The sequence below is a fragment of the Hyaena hyaena genome, unplaced genomic scaffold, assembly GCF_003009895.1.
Source record: "Hyaena hyaena isolate Hyena2069 unplaced genomic scaffold, ASM300989v1 scaffold_8, whole genome shotgun sequence".
Taxonomy (NCBI): Eukaryota; Metazoa; Chordata; class Mammalia; order Carnivora; family Hyaenidae; genus Hyaena; species Hyaena hyaena.
In genome coordinates this window covers 2994302-3012696 of record NW_024080640.1, presented here as the reverse complement: position 1 = coordinate 3012696, position 18395 = coordinate 2994302, and the positions used below count along the sequence as shown (strand labels likewise).

Here is an 18395-nt window from a genome sequence, read left to right as displayed (position 1 = left end):
CCTCCTTCCATCATTACAGCATAAATATTTTCCTCTGTTATTCCCTCTCTTTCTCTGTTTCTCTATCAGCTTTTGAGTAATTTTCAATCAGTTTATTGAATATGTTGCTTCCTTTTTAAAAAATATTGTAAGTAAGATAGCAGGGGAAATCTTACTGCAGGTGATTGGGGTTATCTTGAAAGATTATTTCTGTTTTGCTTTTTTGATTAGGAATCTCTGCATTTACTTCCTGGTATAGGAGAACCTTACTATAACGTGGTTCCTTGGGAAGTTAGCCTTTTGAAGGTGACATAGCACCAGTCCATATATAATACCAAGTCTCCATCACTTGGGGTTCGAGGTTAACCTGCTCTGTCAGTACCCGCTATTTGGGAACAGAACTGTGCTGGCTGTCCTGGGACTGTCCATGACATTGCTGTCAATACCTGAGCTGTCCAGTTTGGTATCTATTAGCCAAGCGTAGTTATAGAAATTTAAATTAATTAGAATTAAATAAAAACCCAGTTCCTCAGTCCCACCAGCCACTGTGCTTCCACAGCCACACGTGGCTAGCAGCTACCCTACTGGACAGTGCAGATACAAAACATTCTCGTTATTGCAGAAAGTTCCATTAACTGGTGTGGCTCTAGCTTATTCTCCAGCTGCTCAACTCTGTTAGGAAGCCTTACAGTGAAAAGGAAGAGCTGACCCTTACTTGTAGGGTTTTCTAAAGCAGAGGATGACAAACGTTGGCTGCCTGGTTTTGTAATACTAAGTTTTATTGGAACACGGCCACACCCACACCTATTGTCTGTGACTGCTCTTCTGCTACTTGGTAGAGCTGAGTGTTGAATAGTTACAACAGAGCCTTAACCTGGCCCACAAAGTCTGAAGTATTTACTCTGGCCCTTTATGAAAAAGTTTGTCAACCCCTTTTATCTAAACCAGGATTTCTCAACCTCAGCACTGTTGACATTTAAAAAAAAGGTTTTTTTTTTAATGTTTATTTTTGAGACAGAGATAGCACAAGAGGGAAGCACAGACCTGAAGCAGGTTCCAGGTCTGAGCTGTCAGCACAGAGCCTGATGCGGGGCTCGAACTCGTAAACCGTGAGATGATGACCTGGGCCGGAGTCGGACACTCAGCCGACTGAGCCACCCAGGCACCCCAGCACTGTTGACATTTTGGCTCAGATAGTAACTTGTTGTAAAGGGCTGTCCTGTGCATTGTAGTATGTTTAGCAGCAGCCCTGCCTCTGTGCTTGAGTGCTGGTGGCACCACCTGTCGTCCTCCCCCACCCAGATGTGACAACCACATTTTCTCCAGATATTACAAGACGTCTTCTGTCCCCTGGCTGAGCACCACTAATCTAAAGTGATGTGGCTTTGACCAAACACTTATTTAAAATACTGCATAAAAGTGCTCACTGTAAAGGGAAAAAAATACATGAAAAGAGCAGAATACATGAAAGAGTAGTTTTTGTGCTCAACTTTAGCATTCCCTCCAGAAAGAGAAATTTCTCTATGAAACATGATATAGGAACTGGCGCAGGGCAGAGAGCTGGCAGCGCCAAGATGCACCATTCACGGGCTGTGACCTGAGGAGCAAGGAGTCAGGGCGGCATTGAAGGCACAGGAACGCGCAGTATCTGTCACAGGTTTGCAAGGCCTGTTCCCTTTATAAAACACTGACTGCAGGGCTCTTGTTGACTTTGCTGTGTGTGTAAATGTCATCTGTGTACCCACCACCTTGTGCCGCATCTGGCAAGATGGGAGTCAATAAATGTTTTATTAAAGTGATTGTTAATAAATTCACCAAGTTGATACCTCTTTGTCTTAAAATTATCTGTGAGTTTAAGTAGTCTATATAGGTTCTTACCTTCACTACCCAGAATAATTGAAAAACTGGTTATAAAAAAACCTGGTTATATTTATCTCCATTAAAGCTGATGAGAACTGAATTAAGTGTCAAGGCATAAAATTCTTTGTAAGATCTGGTCCTTGAATACTTTTCAGAGCTGTAGAAAAAGGCAATATTAAGAGATAATTACTCGTTTTGTAAGAATGTTGAGTATGGGGACACACGTTTTAACTAGACAACCTGAATGCACTATTTCTGAATTCTTGGTTTAAAATGTGGAGTCAAGGGGTGCCTGGGTGGCTTAGTCGGTTAAGCATCCGACTTTCGCTTAGGTCATGATCTCGCGGTTCGTGGGTTCGAGCCCCGCGTCGGGCTCTGTGCTGACTGCCAGCTCAGAGCCTGGAGCCTGCTTCAGTCTGTGACTCCCTCTCTCTCTGGCCCTCCCCTGCTCACGCTGTCTCTCTATCTCCTAGAAATAAATAAAAACATTAAAAAAATAAAATAAAATAAAATGTGGAGTCAATTAGAATCAGGACAATTGCCTTTGTTTTTTTTCTTTTTTTTTTTTTTTAATGTTTTATTTATTTCTAGGAGAGAGAGAGAGAGAGACAGCGTGATCAGGGGAGGGTCAGAGAGAGAGGGAGTCACAGACTGAAACAGGCTCCAGGCTCTGAGCTGGTAGTTAGCACAGAGCCTGACGCGGGGCTTGAACCCACGAACTGTGAGATCATGACCTAAGCGAAAGTCGGACACTTAACCGACTAAGCCACCCAGGCGCCCCAGGACAATTGCCTTTGAAAGCGAATATCCGGTAAACCTTTATCTGATTCTTCAAATTAAAATTAAATTAAAATTTTTAAAATTGGTATTGAAAGGAATATGTAATACCGGTCATATGTATAACAGAGTGCAATGTTACGGAAAATTTTGATGTGGTTATTTAGGAAGATAAGCACTTTTGGCTACTGAATTCAAGTGAATTTAGGTGAGCTTGTTTTTCCTACACGTGACATATTTCTGTTTGTTTTTTCAGATCTTACCAATATATTTGAGTCCTTCCTGCCCCAGTTGTTGGCCTATCCCAACCCCATAGATCCTCTCAATGGTGATGCTGCAGCCATGTACCTCCACCGACCAGAAGAATACAAGCAGAAAATTAAAGGTAAGAAGGCAAATAGATTCAACTGGAGACAGAAGTTCTGTCTCTTGGGCTTTGATCATGAAAATAAAAGCCCTTAGTTACCAAAACAGGCCTAAAAAGAGACTGCTGTCTGTGCGCTGGAGCAGAGCTCACTAGCCCCCACCACTCCGAGGGTCATGGACACCTCGGGAAGCCTGAAGGTCCCAGCAACAAGGAAGAGGAGGAGAGAGAGGGCAAAGGAGAGCATGAGAAAGCAGGAGGCAGGTGTTGGGTGCTGCTGGAAATCCCTGTGGATACCCATGCAGAAGAACTCGAGCCTTCCTTCGCTTCCTCTTGTCTTGTAGAATTAGAAAAGCAGACTTGAGAGTAAAATACTAATTGAAAGGCATAATCTCACATTTGTTTACAGACAAGTGTCACCCTGGCCCCTAGGGAAAGCGGTTAACTTTGGAAGTTGAGAAATGCCAATTTTATCCTTATGCTTTTTTTTTTTTAATTGTATCATTTTACATACTGATTTAAGACTACCCAACCAGCTTCTTTCTCGGCCCCCTGCTGATTTTCTTTGACTTTGGAGACTTTACATCTGGGCACATTTCTTAATCTGTTGCAGGTCCCTGGCCTCAGGGCCCAGTTTTCTAGTAAAACGTGGAATGTGCTGTTCGAGTTAGAAAGGGACCAGCGGTGGCAGCGCCAGCTTGGTTGTCCTTCAGGAGGCAAAATCCCGCTGCCTCATTCTTCGCTTGCCTGCTGATGGCACATGAAGTTCACTGAAATGAACTTACAGTTTCGAAGGAACCTCTAGAGCTCCCCAGAGGTTTCCTGGTGGTCATTTTTACCTCGCTGTGTGCTTGAGAACCTTCATAGTGAAGAGTCAGATAAAGTCCCCCCAGAAAGGGAAGGAATCCAGAGTCCATGGAAGTAGGTCTGCTCTCCCAACCAGACGGCAAGCCTTTGTATCACCTAATTTTGAGCATGACTTGCCCAAACGGAGTATAGCAGTTTGGAATGTCAACTCCTGCCAATTGTGTGTCCCCTCTGAGGTCTGTTTGCAAAAGGTGGCGGTAGAAATAATTTACAAGAGCCTGGAAGATATAGGCCTTCACTCTACACCACGTAGGTATGAGACAGGTGTGTTGGAGGCTGTTTTTTGAACAATAGCTTACCTTTGTTTTCTCCTCCTCCTCTGATCTCTGTAGGGTATTGTTTGGTACTTTTGTTGATAAAATAGAAATAAATCTACACCAATTAATTAGGTCTCAAGTATTTTGCAAATTAAAATCCAGTGTATGTAGCAGAATATCTCTAAAGCCAAATAAACATGTATTTCAAGAAAAATAAAAGCAGTCCATTTCAACCAGGTAAAATTCTATTATGAGACTGTATTAAAATTATGGCATAGGAATCACTTCACCGTGTCTGCAGCCCACAGATATCTCGGGTGTGGAGCGTATTTCTATAGTTCTTCCATTCATTATGCCTCAGCAATTTAGCACTATTCCTGTTTTAGTACATATCTGCTGTAGTACCAATTACAAAAGGAATCTGATCTACATTTTTATTTCAGAATGGCAAGCTCTAGCTTAGGGCATTTTAGCTTGCTGAAATGTCATTGTTGGCTGTCATTTGTCTTCTTCATAATCTGCAAATCAGGGCTAGAAGAACTGTCCTAATTGGCTTAGACTCACTCCTCCGGCCCCCAGCCTCTTGGTCTTCCTCTTCCTCCTGGGTTTTCCTCCACCCCCCAGCCTGTCGGAGGCACCCCCATTTCGGAAGCCTTTTTCAGACTTCTCTCTCCCTTGCCCTAAGCCCTGAGATCTAGTTTGTTTTCCCTCCTCTACTGATAACCTGTGAACTCGTTTCTTCCTAATCATTTGGACTCTTCTCAAGACCCATTTTCCTGACTTCTCTGCAGCTTTGGTAATTTGTCCCTTCCCTTCCCGAAAACTTTTCTCATTCCATTCCTAAACATGGTCTTTCTCTTAGGATTCAGTTCTTCAGCCCTCTCTCTTCCTCCGTCACCACTTGGGGAGCTAATTCAGCCCTCACAGCTTTAGATAATTCCCTCCAAATAGGTGATTTCCAAGTGTGTCTAGATGTGACCGCTCTCCCAGGCCGCCTTACCAGACATTTCCACTCCTAACCTTATAGGTCAATGTAGGTAACCTTTCTTACCATGGGTGTTAGTCAGCATCCATGTTTAGTTGATGCTTTTTTTTTCAGGGAAATACAAACTGCCTGTAGGACGGACGGGCACGAGTGGAGCTGTCTAAAGATGGGGCACTTTTCTGCTTAAAACCTTCACTGTGTGGCATCTTGGCCTGCCATTCAGGGCTCGCTCTCACTCTGTGTCATCTACATCTGTGCCTGTAGCGCTAAATGTATCAATATGTGACCATCAAATCAGATGAGTTTCAGATACTCAACTGTCTATTATTACAATATACCCTATTTCAGGGAAGTTTCAACTCTACAGGAAAAACAAACAAAAACAAAACAGAGTAACACCATCCAACCTATATAAGACCTCCTATACATTTTGCCTTATTTGCTTCAGGTGCAAATGTAGTTCTCAGTGTTGTGTTTTAACATCCCAGCCGCTTCCTTCTCCCCTGTGCTGTTGGGGAGGCTGAGCTTTTCCCCTGGAATGGTGTCTCCTACACTGCAGCTGAGAATTCTTCAAGGGTCAGCGCACATGTGCCTGCCTTCCTGGCTCTCAGAGGCCAGACTCCCTTCCTCCAGGCATCTCTGTGATGGCACTTGGCAGCTAACTGCTTTTATCTGCGTCTTTGTCTCCTGCTCATTAGTGACCTTGCTCTTCATTTTTCTATGTCCTGAAAGGCCTTGACCTAGTAAGCATTTAAAACGTATTTGTTTCCTTGAATATACTAAAGAGGGCTAACAGTATCACATTACAGTGTCAAAGAACAATGTCAAAGTGCAGCAACTTCTTTCTACAAATGAAGCAAAGTAGCTGACCCATTAGAGGGTAAAAAATAAAATTTCTAAGACTAACAAACTGTTCTCTGTCCAAAAGGTAAATTAAGGTAAGTTCTTACCTAGTTAGGATCTTTTGAAATCTCATCTCCACATCAAGCTTCGTTTTGAGGAATTTGTAGGGCTCTAAGTCAGATGTCTGCAGACTTTTTCTGTAAAGGGCCAGATTTGGCCACATATCATCTCTTGTCAGATCTTCTTTTTTTTTTTCCTTTTTAAACACCCCTTTAAAAATATAAAAAGTATTCCTCACTAGGCCCCTGCATTACATTATTCAAATTTGGCAGGCCTGTTTGGCCGTTTTTTTTTCTTCCTCTCATGCTCCATCCCTGCAACTCCATAGGAAGAAAAACAAAGCATAAGGACGCAAGGATGTATTTCTCTTCTGCTGGCATTCCGAATAGGGGTCTGTCTTATCTCTTCACGTCATGTGTAGGCTATTTACTTAAAAGCGGTGGGCACTTAGAGTTTTTAGGAACAAGTTTCTTTGCTTGTTCAGCAGCTCTTAAAATTTTCAGCCAGCAGGTTCAGCCTAGACTACAGCAGCATAAATCTCCAGGTAAATAATAGATGATAAAGTCACCCGGGCGAGCTGTGTCTACAGATAGCAGCTCATTCCTGAGCAGATTGAGAGACTGTTTTACCAGCTGCTTCAAAAACCTGACAGGCAGGATCTGTTGAGACTAAAATCTATTCCTAAAATAATAGATTTGGGCTGACTGTAATTATATAACTTGCAAGTCTAAAAATGATGGGGGATTTCCTTATAAATTACTATGGAATCATAACTAGTCCTGTTCTACCTGGGAGGCGAATCGTTTTATTAACACAGAGATGAAAAGAAAGTATGAGGCCCGTGTTTCCCCAGCTCCGCAAGTTTGGCGGAGCGCAGGCATACGGGCGCACCAGCAAGGCCGGAGTGAGGGTGCCCTGGCAGCGGAACCGAAGGCCGCGTAGCCCCAGGTGCCGTCCTGGACTGCCGAGGGTGGTCGGGCAGGTGCCTCATACACATCCACCCAGGATGCGTTCCGCCCCCTGGAAGGTGATGGCCCAGGGGGTTCTAGGATGGAGATTCCGATTTCTGCCAATCGGGTTTCTGCTTTGCCTCTCTTACTAAAGGGGCGAAATGCATGAACTCCACCGACGTCTTCTACGGGATTTCCCCCTTAGGTTTTAGTGACCATGACAGCTGGCCTCTTTTCTCCCTCCCACCCCCTGGCAAGTAAGGAAAGCTCGAGCTTCCCTGGGACTTTGCCAGCTTTGGGGTCGCCGTCTCACGTGCCTGTTTACTCACCACCCTTGTGTTTTCTTTCCCCCCGCCCTCTGTGCAGAGTACATCCAGAAGTACGCGACGGAGGAGGCGCTGAAGGAGCAGGAGGAGGGCACTGGGGACAGCTCGTCGGAGAGTTCCATGTCTGACTTTTCGGAAGATGAGGCCCAGGATATGGAGTTGTAGTAGAAAAAGCACCTGCTTTTCAGAAAGACTATTATTTCCTAACCATGAGAAGCAGACTATAATATTCATATTTAAACAAAGCAATTTTTTTTATTACTAAACAAGGTTTTTATGAATAATAGCATTGATATATATATATTATATATCACCCTTTAGATCTTGATTTCCTGGTCATTTCTCAACCTGAGGTGCATAGCATATTCCCACATTCCATTTTGGTAGCAATATGCGGTCCGAATGCATGCATCCATAAGTCCGTTTGGCCAAGTCAGCCTGTGTGCTACTGAACTGTCAAAAGAAATAGCCGCTCTGATAGGTAGACATGAGTAAAAATAACAGGAAAAAGTTGCTTCTTGTATTGATGGTTCCAAAGAAACAAACCAAACCAACCAGCTCTTGGACGTGAAGATAGTATAGTGCTTTTTCAAAATAGACGGGAGGCCCGGGCGGGGAGAGAGGCCTGCCCCTGCCGTGGGAGCCCGTAGAGTGGCCGATGCCCAGTGGCTCCTTCCCGGGGGTCCTTGGGGGGCCCCGTTTCCGCAGAGTTAACACTTTAAAATAGGGAGCTAATTGGAGTATTGAAACTTACAACGATTTCTTGACTCTGGATTTTAAGTACATTTTTATATGTAGATTCCTGCCCTTCTCGCTACCAGGCCCTGCAGCCACAAGTGTTTTGCTTTGGAGAACCTTTTGGAAGTGTTTCCTGAACCTGTCTTTTTCTTGGGGTAGAGCTTACAGGCCATCCCTTGCTGGGAGGACAGGACGGAGGAGTGAAGTTGTTTCATCTCATCCAACACGTGCAGAACTGCTACCCTGGACTGAGAGCTTTAAATTTGAGGGTGGTTGTGGGTGTTTCTGTGTTTTTTGTTGTGGTTGGGGCTTTTTTTTTTTTCCTTTGGGGGGTGTGTGTGTGTGTGTGTGTGTGAGTGAGTGTGAGTGTGGGAATTGTGCTTAGACAAGTTGCAGATTTAATCTTCACCTACCAAGAGGTGGCCTCCTCCTTGGCAGCCGCTCAGTGGACCATTAGACTCGGCGAGAAGACCCGTCTGGTGGCTGGGACTCCTGGGTGCTCTCATTCACGTTTGGGGTTTGTTTTCCCTCCCGCTGCTGCTCTTGGCAGCTTCCTCGTCATCATCTGCTTGTGGGAGTGGGAAATGGGTATTTTAGACCCAACACACAGTCTAAATTTAAAATGAGTAATAATTGGAACAAAATAAAGGTCCTTGTACCCAGAGTGAGTCTACATGGGAAAAACCGCTTCTTTCAGAGTGTGACTGGGTTGGAGGAAAGATTCGGAAATACGATGTGGTAGGACAGGTTTCGAAGGAGGAAAATGTTCTCTCCCATATGTGTTAAGAGGAAATCAGACAGTTGAAAATGCCTGCTAATCAAATGTTTACTCAGCTAACGTACATCCAGGTTGCCCACAGGGTTTCCTTTAAGTAGGAGTGTTGCCTGCTGAATTTGGAGAACGTGAGACAGCAAGTCTGTATCCCTTTTTTGCCACAACCAATAGGACAATAGCAGAACTAGCCAATCCGAAAAATGTTCTGGAGACAATTTTGGAGTGTCCCACGGGGATAATTTTTCTTTCTGATGTGTGTTTCTTTAGTTTAGAAGTGCGATCTATTCCACAAGATTTGAGTCGGTGAGGGTTGGAAGATACCCTATCTTTTTTTATCCAAAAAGCACAATCAATCTTTTCTTTAAAAATCTATATAAAGTACAACTTGCTTTTAGCATGATTATTTTCCTAAATAAAAGACAAAGAATTTACTTATTTTATGTTAATTACGGGCATGAAGCAAAGGTTTCCTTAAAAAAAATCTAAAGTGCAGTTATGTAGGGCTGTGGTTAGTTAACCGTACTGAGTTATCTATCTAGCATCTGTGGCACGTTGGAGGGGTAGTGTTAACTATTTAACATGGAATGGTGTGCTTTAACTCTTTTCTAGCGCATGGTCTTCTCATTATTTTGGGGGAGGGAGGGTCTCTGCTGGCGCTAACCTGCTTACCTGCTGAATTAGCAGTTTGCTTGTGCTATAACCGTTTAAATCGTAGGTGCGACTTAGGGTAGGCTTTAAAGTGCTGGGTGGTGATATGAGTTCAAACAATAAAAAATTGTATTTTTTCAATATTGTATAAACAATAGTGTTCTAATTACCTTTCAAAAAAAAATAATGTCCAGATAATAATCGCTTTTAATCTTGTCAGAAAAAGAAACAAAAAATACTAGTAGAGCCAAGTTGCAGGGGGAAGGTATGTGAGCCACGGCTCCGCTTCCCAACCAGAGCCTCTTTTCTCGGATAAAAAGACGACAGCTCGCCGCCACTAGAGCTCCCTGGCACTGGGAGCCTCGGTGTTGTGGGATTCCCAGACGACGTGTTGGGGGAGGTTGTGGGGGCTAAGAAGCAGATCTGAGTGTAGCATGGCTGTAGCACATGTGCGTGTGTCATCCAAGTCTGTCTGATGGTGTGGTTAGGCTTCCTCTTAGCACAGGAGGCTCCTGGAATTGCTACCCAAATCACGCTGGACCCTCTCATTCTGTGCAAGTCTATCCTTTCTGGGCACTCACCTTGGTCCCATGCATGCTTCTGGCTCTGTATGGGGCTTTCCCTCTCCTCTCACAAACTAGTTTTTGAGAAGTCGAACCGAATCCCTTTCTGTGCTAACTTGTGTCCCTTCCTGTACCTGGGAGAACGAGGCTGGAGGAGGAGACCGTGCTTCTAGGTACAGCGGGAGCTAGGAGGAGGCCTGGCTGTGAATCAGAGGACTCTGACCCCCAGTAACAGACGAGCTGCAGTAAGGCTCGGGCAGGGGGTGTCACAGCACCAAAAGCTTGTCCAGGTTTCCCATCATAATGCTCAGAAAAGCACCCAGAGCCCCTCAGAAAGGCTGAACGTAACTGCTCTTAAAGGTGGTGGTGGTAGGTCAGAGTTGCTTCTGGCAGTTTCCCTCCCTTTCTTCGCGTACCCATAGTTCATTTTGAAGTCTTACCGTGTGGTTTACCAACGCAAGCCCCCCTTTGCCCCTGTTCAAATGACCGAGCTCAAGCTCGCGCTAAAGCGACACGCCAGGTGGCTGCAGCCGCGGCACAGAACCGCCGCTGTCCTGCGGCCCCCGCGCCGGGGCCGGGTGGGTTGCGTTCAGTGGTGGCCAAGCTAGATGCCGGCAGTTTGCCCTTGTGTTTTCCATCTTCTCGCCCTCCTTGAGGTCACTGTGCACTTTCAACCAGCATTTTATATCAGTGAGATCGTTACCAGAAGTTGCCATATCTGTCTCCAGCACCTAACGTCCTTCCAGTTCAGGAGCTGTTCTCATTGCCAACTGGCTGACCTGGCTCCGGGGAGTGTCGGCCCTTGGAGGAATTGTTTTCCCCCAAAATGCTCTCCAAAGCCCTGGTCGGCCTTGGCCTGACACTTGCTTTTTATTAGGCCGCCTATTACGATGGCTGAGAATCATGAAAGACAGGTCCTCTGCTAGGCTTCATGGGTGAAGTTTCTAGACCCTAGCTTTCTGGGAACTGGTGTTTGATTGCGAATGGCATACGGCCCTTCTATGTTCTAGGGACTCAATTAGAAAAGTGAAAGCCATTAACAAAAGTTTGCAAGAGTTTTTTGTTTTTTGTTTTCATCAACTTCTTAACGGGGTTCATAGCCGCCTTGACTAAAATTAAATCCTTTCTGATTGGGTGCAAAGACCTGCATTTCTTTGGACTTCTGAACCCATGTTCATATTTTCTCTGACCACTGAACACCTTGGTGGGTCCGTCACGGATTGGCATGGAGGCCCCTCGGGGAGGGGGAGTTAGCGGCCCTCGGCTGGTCAGGTTCTCCACTCAACCTGAGGAAGGGCCAGGACTCCATTCAGCAAATACTGTCTTGGCTGTGGGCTTGGGAAGAAATGGCCATTATTTACTGATTGTATTTGGTACATATTGTGTGATACTTGAAGAGATAAAAGGGACTTACCAGCCCTTAACTGAAATCTAAGCTTTTTATTGCTTATTTTTTTCCTTGCCCTATCTCCTCCCTGCCACCTTTTCCTTGCATTGTGATGATCTAGCGGGCACTTCTCAACAGGACAAATGCCTCCTCTGACTATAACCTCTTAATAGTTGTGTATAATGAAAACTGTAAACTTTTTTAAATAAAATGTGTATATATACCTTGGCAAATGGCTGGACTTTGATCAATAAGATACAGCCTCCGTGACTGCTTTTAAAAACACCCTCCCTGTTCATCTGATGATTCTGAGCAGTAGAAGTCGGCTTTTTCTGTCTCTCCCGCCCTTTTTTTTCTTTTCCTTTTCTTTCTTTTTTTTTTTTTTACTGAGAAGCTCTTAACAAAGGCAGATGACTAGATTAGTTTGGGAAGAGAATGTCACCTTTAGACAGTAAGAGGCCCCACTCCAGAGTCCTGTCTCAGGACCTGGAGGGGCAGGTGACCAAGGACTATAAACAGGGGTGGCTCTGCGGCTTCTCCACAGCCTTGAGGGCCATGAAAGGCCATGCCTTCTGGGAGGTCTTGGAGCCTAAAAGACCCCACTTGCCCCCATGTGGATCATCAGGTACGGCTTCCATTTTGCTGGTCAGCCCAGACCTTCTAGACGCTGTCAGCTAATGCTGAGTGAAGGGTACCCATTTGGCCTGGAGTTCACAGGCAGTGCAGCTTCCTGCTGGGGCCATCTGCCTAAACAGGTGCCCCGCTGTGCCAAATGCCCGTCTGGGGGAGGGGGGCGCGGGGAACCGTGGGTTTTGCATCAGAAGGGTAGCCCTGGGTTAGCACAGCATTCCTATCCCTTTCTAAAGCATCCGCCCTTGATGGCCACCAGGTGGCGATGTTGCCTAGTCTACTGGAAAATCCACTCGAGCTGGATTGAAGACAAAGGGAAGACTTGGTCACCTGTTTTTACTCCCCCAACTCTTTTCCACTGTTTTCTTCTCCTTCACTTCCCCCAGAAAAGTTTTATTCCCCACTGAATCCTGCTGTGTCCTCCAGTAGGTCACGCTTTGTATCTGCCCGGGAGAGGCAGGGTAAGGCCACCTAGGAATGGTGCTCTGCTGGGAGAGAGCAACTAAGCCCTCCTGGGGCAACGAAGCCCTCAAGCTGCCTCCAGTGCTCAGTCAGAAGCAAAACATTCCACAGGTTCTTTGCAGGTGCTGCTCACTGACCCCTCAGCCGGGTGTAGTGGGTCAACCAGTGCTCTGGGTTCCCGTCCCGCCTCTTCATTCACTAGCACGGTGGTCTCTGAGCTCGGCGGGCCTCCGGTTCATTTTTAAAATGAGGTGCCTCAACTAGTAGGTTCCGACTCCGACAGTCTGGGACTCCGAATTACATCCAGTCTCTGAAACGATACGGATATGGTTACAATATCACGGGCTACAGTATCCTGGAAGGCTATCCTGGCAGCCTGTGAAACACCAACCGTTCAAGATCAGACAGAGTTTGGGGACCCAAACAGCTTTGGGAGTTGAGAACACCCATGTTCCAGGTGAAAGCAGAAGTAAGAGAAGTATCGGTCCCATGAACAGTCTATTCTATCCATCTGACAGCATGAGGGAGCTGCTGTAAAAACCCGGTGAGGAGTCCCAGTGCACTCGCTGGGGTTTGGGTCCCACCTCCCCTTGCTCCCCAGTCTCCCCAGTAACGTCACCCAGTGCCGCTCTTGCCTCAGCCTCAGTCTAGCCCCGCCCAGCCGTGTCCTAGGCTGCAGCTGGCTTTCCACTGCCTGCCTGAGGCATCACCCCTTTGCTGGGAAGGGCGACCCAGGCTTCCTGAGGTATATTGTCCTGGAAAAGACCAGAATTTTTTACCAACTTAAATTCTCTTGCCATGTCAGAAGCCTGCTTTCTATCCCGGGGAGTTCCTGTGACACTAGACCCTGGTGTTTCCCGCTCCCCACCTAGAAGAAGGCACAGAAGGTTTTTATGGATCCCACAACCCCTGGCTCTGCAGAGTCCCTGGGGCCACCTGCTGGGCTGAGCAGGCTTGTTTGTGAGGAGCCCACAGGCTTCTCAGAGACCCACGTCCCCAGATGAACCCAGGATGAACCTGCCGCACCTTGTGTAGGCTTTGTGCATCCAGAACTTTTTGGAACTGAAGAGTTGCCCTGACAAGGGATTTGATGTTAGGCTAAAGATACAGGGATATTTCCCTTCCTGCTCTGTGTGTAGGGCATGTGTGGATGTGCGGATGTCTATAATATGGTTTGCTTTTTTTAAGCCTGGACTCTCATGTGGACCTGGGTTCCTCAGGGCTCTTTGGGCCTCAAACTTGGCTCCTAGGCCTGGTGTCAAGCACTCAGGGCTGGCAGGGACAGACCTGGGCTCCCTACGAGAGAAACGGCCCTCCTGGCTGGCTCGTCAGTGGTTAACCAGGAGAAGGAACCTTTGGGTCTCTCTCGGCTTCACTTCCTGGGGCCCCTCCCAGCTAAGAACACAACAAGCATCTCCCTTGAAGAAGCTTCAGCCCAGATTCTGTTCTCTTCAGTTCTACAAAGAGTGAATCAAGTGCCTGCTCTAGTCCATTAATATGCACTTAAAATGTGTGGAACAAAGCTTTTAAAAATGCATTTCTAAGGATTTAAAAAGAATTGTGTACTGATCACAACTCATTCCAGAAACGTGAAAGTCTTCCATCAAGCCTTCCTCCAGTGATAATTCAGAGAGAATGGTGACTTCCTCCGTGGCCAAAGAGGGCTTTCCTTTATGATCCTCACACTGGCCCTGGGAGCCTCTGGGGGAGTAGACCTGGACTTGACCCCATTTCACCTTAACTGCTGGTGAGGCACCAAGAGATAGTGAGTGGCCCAACCAACGCCGGCCAAGCCTTCAGGCCATAAGCGAGTATTCTTTCCATGCGTTCACACTGCGCTAAGCCTGTGCCCACCTCCAACACCCATAGCCCAACACACTCCCTAGAGCAAATATAGAAATAGAATGGCATCAACACAATTTAAAACTTCCTAGGGGCTCCTGGGCGGATGGTCAGTTTGTGAGTTCAAGCCCTTCTTCAGGCTCTGACAGTGCAGAACCTGATGGGGATTCTTTTTCTCTGCCCCCCCCAACCCCGTTTGTGCTCTCCCTCCAAAATATACATTATGAGAAACCCACAAAACTTCCTAGTAGCCATATTTCTCTAAAACAAGGCAAAATTAATGTTCTATTTACCTCAACAGATCCAAAATATTTCAGGGTGTAATTATTTAAAAATGAATATTTCGCATTATTTTTGCAGGAACTCGGAAATCCAGTATGCAGTTTACCCAGTGCATCTCAATTTGGATCCCACATTTTCAACGCTTATAAGTGGCACGTAATCCTACCAAGACGAAGTTGTGTTACAGAAAATTTTTACACGGCTTGTTTTTAAATTTAATTGAAGTTAAATAAGACGAAAAATTCGGTTCTTCGGTTGCCACTCTTCAAGTGATCAATAGCCACACGTGGCTTGTGGCTGCCTACTGGACGGAGCAGCCCCAGAAGCCTCCAGTTAGAAGCCTGGAGAAACCTCCAGGTAGAGCCGAAACTTCTTGGAGAAGCAAATAAGTCACCAGAGCGACAGTTGCTGGGAATGTAGTCAGAACTCAGACCCTGCCGCTCCGCAGAGGCTGTTTCGCTCCGAGGGGCGGAAAGCGCACCCAGTTGGTCGGGGGCAGCGGGGCCGTCGGGGTGGGGGGCGGACCCCCGAGGCCCAGCCGCGCGTGCAGCCTGTTGCGGGCGAGCACCCCGCCGCAGGCACCCGGGGGATGTGGGCCGTCGTCTGCGGAAACGGAAGTGGCCCATCGACAAATGGGAGGGCTCTTCCCGGGGCCTGCTGGCCGAGGGGTCGAGGCGGGCGCAGAGAGGCGCGGCCCGCCCCCGGCCATCTTGCGCGGCGGCCGTTCCTGCCGCGGGCACCAGGGGGCGCCGGGGCCTCGCGCGGCAACCCCCGAGCTCCCGGGCCCGCCCCTCCCCGCCGAGCCGGGCGGGGCTGGACCCGGGGGCTTAGGGCGTCTCTCCCGCCGGAGACCCTCCGCCCCGCCCGCGGGGCCCGGCAGCTGCGGGAAAGAAAACACCGAGGCCTGCGAACCCCGAGCCCGGGGAAGCGGTCCCACCCATAGCCCCGGCCTTGACCTTCCGTGTCCATCTCAGGAGGAGACACGGACTCACAGCCTGACTGCGCCCTCGGCCGGGGCGGCCAGCGACAGATGTGGCTGCATAAGCAAGCTGGGGCTTGTTGGAAGGTCAAAGTGGGGGCCCAGAATTCCGAGGAGACTGTACGACAAGATTTGGAAAAGGAGAGGAGCTAAGGGACTCAGGAGACCCGGCTTCGGGACAATCGGGCCAGAATAAGGCCACCCTGCACGCACCTCACAGTCCTTCCTCCCCCCCATCACGTGGGGAAGATGAAGTCCCAGCGGGAGCCAGGGCCCCCAGTACTGGGAAACCAAAGGAGAGGGCGGCAGACCTCTTCCGTGTGACCCCTCTGGGGGAAGAGCCCCCAGGACGGAAAGGGAGCCGGATCCTATAGGCTCACTACCTCTGCGCCAGCCACTCTACCAAGCCTACCGCCAAGTCCGAGGCAGGGGGAGGCAGCTCATCCCGCCTGCCCCCGCCTCCCCAGCCCAGCTTTCAGGCCAGGTGCACTACAAGTCCTGAAAGCACCGCAAACCACAAGGAGGGGCTTCCTGGAGGAGGGGGCTTGATCAGGGCCTGGCTGGACAGGAAGGAACTGGATTAAGGGAGAAGGGGTCTGGGCAGCCCAGGTAGGGGAGAGGCGGGGAGTGTGCCGGGAGCAGGGGAGTGGGGAGCGGCTCAGAGGGGGAAGGGGAAGGGTTCTGGCTGCCCTGGAGGCCGTGTTGGGAAGAGAGCTTGAATGGTGGCTTGGAGCCCTGACAAGCATCAGAGGCATAAAGCAGGGGTTCAGAGGAGAATGAGAGAGAGGGAAGTGGACTGGGACCTGACGTGTTCCCCAGAAGCAAGAGAGCTTACCCAGGAGGGACAATGGGACAGACCCGGGGTGGAGGGTCGGGTGGGGGAGGGAGAGGGAGAGGGAGGGAAGCTAGGTCAGAGGGATGGAGGCTGGAGGACCAGGGCAGAATGCGCCGAAACAGCCCAGCGGGTGTTCAGTCTGAGACTGAGCGGGAGACCCCAGCTTCTGCATTGAGTGCACCCTCTCCGGCTCCCTCTTCCAGTCTCGGATCTCTCTGGGGAAAGGCAGCTGATATGTTTTGAGCTGCCCTAGAGAGAGACCCACATGGCTGGGAATGAAGCCCTAAGCCAGTGGCTCCTACAGACCCACTCAAGCTGGTAATGACTGCAGCTCAGGCCTGGGGAACCCCAGATTCCTGACCCCCAGAAACTGAAACAGATGATCAGTTGTATTAAGCTTCTAAGTCTGGTGTGTAATTAGTTACACAGACGTAGATATCTAATACTCTGTCTTACCCGCGACTGCTTATCCCTAGACTTCACATAAGAGAGAAAAATAAGTTGTATCAAGTTTAAGCCACTGCTTTAAAATTTTTATTTTGGTTTGTTTTCTATTTATTACCAGGAACCTAATCTTAAGTGATTTGATAATAAAAGCCGGAAATAACAGTGGAGTGGGAAATTCAGTTCCTACTCTCTGCCATCTTAGCTTGAGGTTACCTCATGGTCCAAGATAGCTGCTGGAGCTCCAGAAATCATAGCCCAAGTTCCACACATCAGGAAGAAGGGAAAAATGAAAGTTACTCATTTCCCATATGACAGCTCCTTTTCAGGAGTCTTCTCAGATGACTCCCCCACCCACCCACATCTACCTCCTTGGCCAAAACTGAGACAAATGGCCACACACCGGTTTGAGACATGGAGAAATGTACTGAATGAGTTGCCCCCTTGAATAAACTTGGGATTCTCCTGACTCCATGTAGGGCTCTTGTATTTTTAGAAACTGTAGGAACAAGTCAGCTCTTAAAAAATTAAGAGACAGTTGGAGAAATTTGAACAATGAATGGATAATGATGATATTAAGAAATTATCATGAAGTCATCACTGCTTTTTACGGGTGATAAAGGTATCGTGTTTTACACTGTGTGTGTGTGTGTGTGTGTATGTGTTCAAAGACTGCCTTTACATACTGCATTTATTGATGACATAGGATAATGTCATCAATAGGATGATAGGATGTCTGGATTTGTTTCAAAATAATCCAAGGGAGAGGCACCTGGGTGGCTCAGCTGGCTGGATGTCCATCTCTTGATTTCTGCTCAGGTCATGATCTCACGGTTCGAGCCCTACATCAGGCTCTGCGCTGACAGCTTGAAGCCTGCTTGGGATTCTTTCTCCCTCTCTGTCTTACCCTCCCCCACTCATGCTGCTCTCTCTCTCTCTCTCCCTCTCTCAAAACACACACACACACACACACACACACACACGCATGCACGCACGCACGCACGCACGTGCTAATAATTCAAGGTGGGGAGGTGAGAAGATCGATGCAACAAGGTTAGCCATGTGTTAACAATTGCTGACGCCAAGTGGTACGTACATGGAGTTCATTATATCATTCTTTCTGCTTTTGAATAGGTTAAAGTCCTGCTCTTAAGGAAAAGTATTGAGATTTATATTTTTTAAACTGGGGTTCTAAAACATTGGAGTTCTGTTAAGAAACGCTGGAGGTCGGCCTTGGGGACACAGATTGGTCTCCGCCAGCTGCTGGCAGCGGAGCTCGATGCCTCGCTGATGGAGACTGTCCGAATGTTCCGTGGTCTGATATCCTCCAACAGGCTTGCATCCTGTCCTCTAGGCCATGGTACCAGTAGGCTCCTCGGGTGTCTGGCACTTACTGGATCCTGCCGTGTGCCCAGATCTGCATTACAGGCCTGAGGGGAAGGGGGTATAACCAAAGGCATGTGAGATCCAGGCCCTGGTCCCAAGCGGCTGGCGCTTTATTTGAGCAGACAGTGTGAAATCAAGCCCCCCCACCCCCACCCC

The 18395-nt window shown here is 47.9% G+C and overlaps 1 protein-coding gene and 1 long non-coding RNA gene across 3 annotated transcripts in view; one reads left to right on the top strand and one right to left on the bottom strand.

Moving 5' to 3' along the window:
• The window catches only part of UBE2H (ubiquitin conjugating enzyme E2 H), a 106926-nt gene extending 95319 nt beyond the window's left edge, over positions 1-11607 (top strand). For both annotated transcript variants that reach the window (XM_039242784.1, XM_039242778.1), the window contains 2 exons: positions 2873-3001; positions 7309-11607. In XM_039242784.1, the coding sequence (XP_039098715.1) occupies positions 2873-3001; positions 7309-7433 (254 nt within the window). In that variant the 3' untranslated portion in view covers positions 7434-11607. The remainder of the gene's footprint in view (positions 1-2872; positions 3002-7308) is intronic.
• Positions 11608-12328: 721 nt separating this feature from the next.
• LOC120238795 lies at positions 12329-14931 on the bottom strand. Its single transcript, XR_005530316.1, has 2 exons — positions 14607-14931; positions 12329-12781 (listed from the first exon to the last, which is right to left on the bottom strand). It is a non-coding gene; the product is annotated as an uncharacterized LOC120238795 (long non-coding RNA).
• Between the last annotated feature and the right edge of the window lie 3464 nt (positions 14932-18395).